This window comes from Camelina sativa, chromosome 4, assembly GCF_000633955.1.
Source record: "Camelina sativa cultivar DH55 chromosome 4, Cs, whole genome shotgun sequence".
NCBI lineage: Eukaryota > Viridiplantae > Streptophyta > Magnoliopsida > Brassicales > Brassicaceae > Camelina > Camelina sativa.
The window spans coordinates 24,929,490-24,933,005 of NC_025688.1; the positions used below are offsets into that span (position 1 = coordinate 24,929,490).

The 3,516-nt window shown below is 38.8% G+C and overlaps 1 protein-coding gene across 1 annotated transcript in view; it reads left to right on the top strand.

Moving 5' to 3' along the window:
* The window catches only part of LOC104782311 (ethanolamine-phosphate cytidylyltransferase-like), a 4,695-nt gene continuing 1,185 nt past the window's right edge, over positions 7–3,516 (top strand). The window contains exons 1-9 of the mRNA XM_019244966.1: positions 7–165; positions 254–489; positions 595–776; positions 1,368–1,439; positions 1,686–1,753; positions 2,011–2,131; positions 2,215–2,280; positions 2,375–2,497; positions 2,591–2,630. Coding sequence (XP_019100511.1) covers positions 17–165; positions 254–489; positions 595–776; positions 1,368–1,439; positions 1,686–1,753; positions 2,011–2,131; positions 2,215–2,280; positions 2,375–2,497; positions 2,591–2,630 — 1,057 coding nt within the window. The 5' untranslated portion in view covers positions 7–16. The remainder of the gene's footprint in view (positions 166–253; positions 490–594; positions 777–1,367; positions 1,440–1,685; positions 1,754–2,010; positions 2,132–2,214; positions 2,281–2,374; positions 2,498–2,590; positions 2,631–3,516) is intronic.

Genomic DNA, 3,516 nt, shown 5'->3' on the forward strand with positions numbered 1-3,516 from the left:
GCCTGTTCGCGTCTACATGGACGGTTGCTTCGACATGATGCACTACGGCCACTGCAACGCGCTTCGACAAGCTCGTGCTCTCGGTGACCAATTGGTCGTCGGAGTTGTTTCCGACGAAGAAATCATTGCTAACAAAGGACCTCCTGTCACGCCTCTTCACGAGAGGTCTCGAGTGAATCACAAATTGTTTCTTGTAATTCGGATTTGCGTTTTTTTTTTTTTGTTTAATTTTGATTTCGCGTATGTGTTTTAGAATGACGATGGTGAAGGCTGTGAAGTGGGTGGATGAAGTCATATCTGATGCTCCTTACGCTATTACGGAAGAATTTATGAAGAAATTGTTCGATGAGTATCAGATCGATTACATCATCCATGGTGATGATCCTTGTGTTCTTCCTGATGGATCTGATGCTTATGCACTTGCTAAGAAGGCTGGTCGTTACAAGCAGATTAAGCGTACTGAAGGAGTTTCTAGCACTGATATCGTTGGTAATCTCTTACTTCATCATCCCTTCCGATGTCAATTTTAGCTCATCCTTGAAATCACATCATGTTTGTTTCTAACATTTTAGATTTTGCAATCCGTGTGTGCAGGTCGTATGCTTCTCTGTGTAAGAGAAAGAACCGTTAGTGACACTCATAGTCGTTCTTCTCTGCAAAGGCAATTTAGTCATGGCCATAATAGCCCCAAGTTTGAGGATGGAGGTTCTTCTGGTACTCGTGTCTCACACTTTCTTCCTACTTCCCGAAGAATTGTTCAGTTCTCCAATGGCAAGGTATGCAAGTTTTAAGAGTGTCCTGTCCTCAAGCTTTATGTATTGAGTACTTGTGTTTCTACCAGTTATCTTACTCAGGCAAATAACGTTGACCTTTGAAGGTTTGTATACATAACGCTGTAGCGTCTGTTTGGTGTATGATCTAGTAGGTTGAACAAGTACGTGACCCTTGGTTTTTAATAGCTATGCAAGTGGCTCAGAGCTTACTGTTATTTTAGGTGTTTTGACTATCAAAGAGAACGGGCTCTAACAGCTGCTTTAGTAGTTTTCCTCATCATCATGAGAACACTGTCTAGTTCACTTTTGGTTCTTACCTCCAGGAACTAATTATCAAGTTAACTGGTTCACACTTTCTATGAGTATTTACCCAATCATTGGATACTTTTATGTGCTTATCTATATTTTTCTTGCTAAGTGACAACAGAGATTGCTTTACATCTCGTTTTATGGCCTGTTTCAAGTCATACCCGCTATATGTATCTTAAGCTTGTTTTCCTTGATAGATTCACCCTTCCCTTAGTTCTGTCATTTAGTTCTTTTTCCATTTTCCTTCTCATATTGTATCTCAAATATTCGTGCTTATGATGACAGGGGCCAGGACCTGATGCACGCATAATTTACATAGATGGTGCTTTTGATCTATTCCATGCTGGCCATGTTGAGGTATATTAAGTTAATTTGGTGCATACAACATCCTGTTAAGCTTATATATGAGGATTGGAAGTTTTATTTCTGGTTATGAACTATAAGCTTTGATCACGGACAGCCATTTTCACAATAGTCGTCACAGCTCCAAATCTTCTTCATGAAGAAACAATGCACTAGCCTAAGTTAGATTATAGTTTTAATACGTCCAATTGTATTCTGCCAATATTAATTTCCTGTTCTTAATTTACTCTATTTGTTCAGATTCTCAGGCGTGCTCGAGAGCTTGGAGACTTCCTTCTTGTTGGAATACATAATGACCAGACTGTCAGGTTTATAAGCTCAATTTTGGCAGTCTGCTTAATTGATTGTCTCAGTTGTTATTAAGTTATCTTGTTCTGTTTTCATGTCCTGGCAAGTGTTATGGGGATTGATCAATTTAATTGACGATGTTAGTTTTAGGGAAAAAGAATAGTTCTTGCCCTCCTTCTGGTATCTACCTTAATACTTGAGAAGTTTTGATATGCATAATTGCTTCTCTGCTTAACATCGTCTGACCAAATTGTGCTTGGTATACGTTGCTGTGCAGTGCTAAAAGAGGAACGCACCGCCCAATCATGAATCTCCATGAAAGGAGCTTAAGTGTTCTGGCATGTCGCTATGTAGATGAGGTGATCATTGGTGCTCCATGGGAAGTGTCTAGAGATACGGTAAGCTGTCTATGCACTTTTCCAAATAATACCCAAATGGCTTTCAAGAAACGCTGTTGTTGACAATGATTTGGATATTGCAGATAACGACATTTGACATTTCGTTGGTTGTTCATGGGACAGTAGCCGAGAGCGATGATTTTCAAAAGGTAAAAACAAGATGTGGATGCGAGTTAATGTATATACAATAGGTTAAATACAAAGACGTTTGTTTTCTGAGAATGTGGTTGATGATTTTGACAGGAGGAAGATAATCCGTATGCTGTACCAATAAGCATGGGCATATTCGAAATTCTAGAAAGCCCTCTTGATATCACAACTTCCACTATAATCAGGAGGATTGTAGCAAACCATGAAGCATATCAGGCAAGTTTCTTTTCTTTGCTTACTCTTCTTGTTCTTATAGTAATTGATTCACTTGAACAATGTCTCACTCAAATTCGTTTTGTATTTCTATAGAAACGTAACGCGAAGAAGGAAGCTAGTGAGAAAAAGTACTNTAATTGATTGTCTCAGTTGTTATTAAGTTATCTTGTTCTGTTTTCATGTCCTGGCAAGTGTTATGGGGATTGATCAATTTAATTGACGATGTTAGTTTTAGGGAAAAAGAATAGTTCTTGCCCTCCTTCTGGTATCTACCTTAATACTTGAGAAGTTTTGATATGCATAATTGCTTCTCTGCTTAACATCGTCTGACCAAATTGTGCTTGGTATACGTTGCTGTGCAGTGCTAAAAGAGGAACGCACCGCCCAATCATGAATCTCCATGAAAGGAGCTTAAGTGTTCTGGCATGTCGCTATGTAGATGAGGTGATCATTGGTGCTCCATGGGAAGTGTCTAGAGATACGGTAAGCTGTCTATGCACTTTTCCAAATAATACCCAAATGGCTTTCAAGAAACGCTGTTGTTGACAATGATTTGGATATTGCAGATAACGACATTTGACATTTCGTTGGTTGTTCATGGGACAGTAGCCGAGAGCGATGATTTTCAAAAGGTAAAAACAAGATGTGGATGCGAGTTAATGTATATACAATAGGTTAAATACAAAGACGTTTGTTTTCTGAGAATGTGGTTGATGATTTTGACAGGAGGAAGATAATCCGTATGCTGTACCAATAAGCATGGGCATATTCGAAATTCTAGAAAGCCCTCTTGATATCACAACTTCCACTATAATCAGGAGGATTGTAGCAAACCATGAAGCATATCAGGCAAGTTTCTTTTCTTTGCTTACTCTTCTTGTTCTTATAGTAATTGATTCACTTGAACAATGTCTCACTCAAATTCGTTTTGTATTTCTATAGAAACGTAACGCGAAGAAGGAAGCTAGTGAGAAAAAGTACTACGAGCAGAAGTCATTTGTGGTCGGGGACTGATAGAA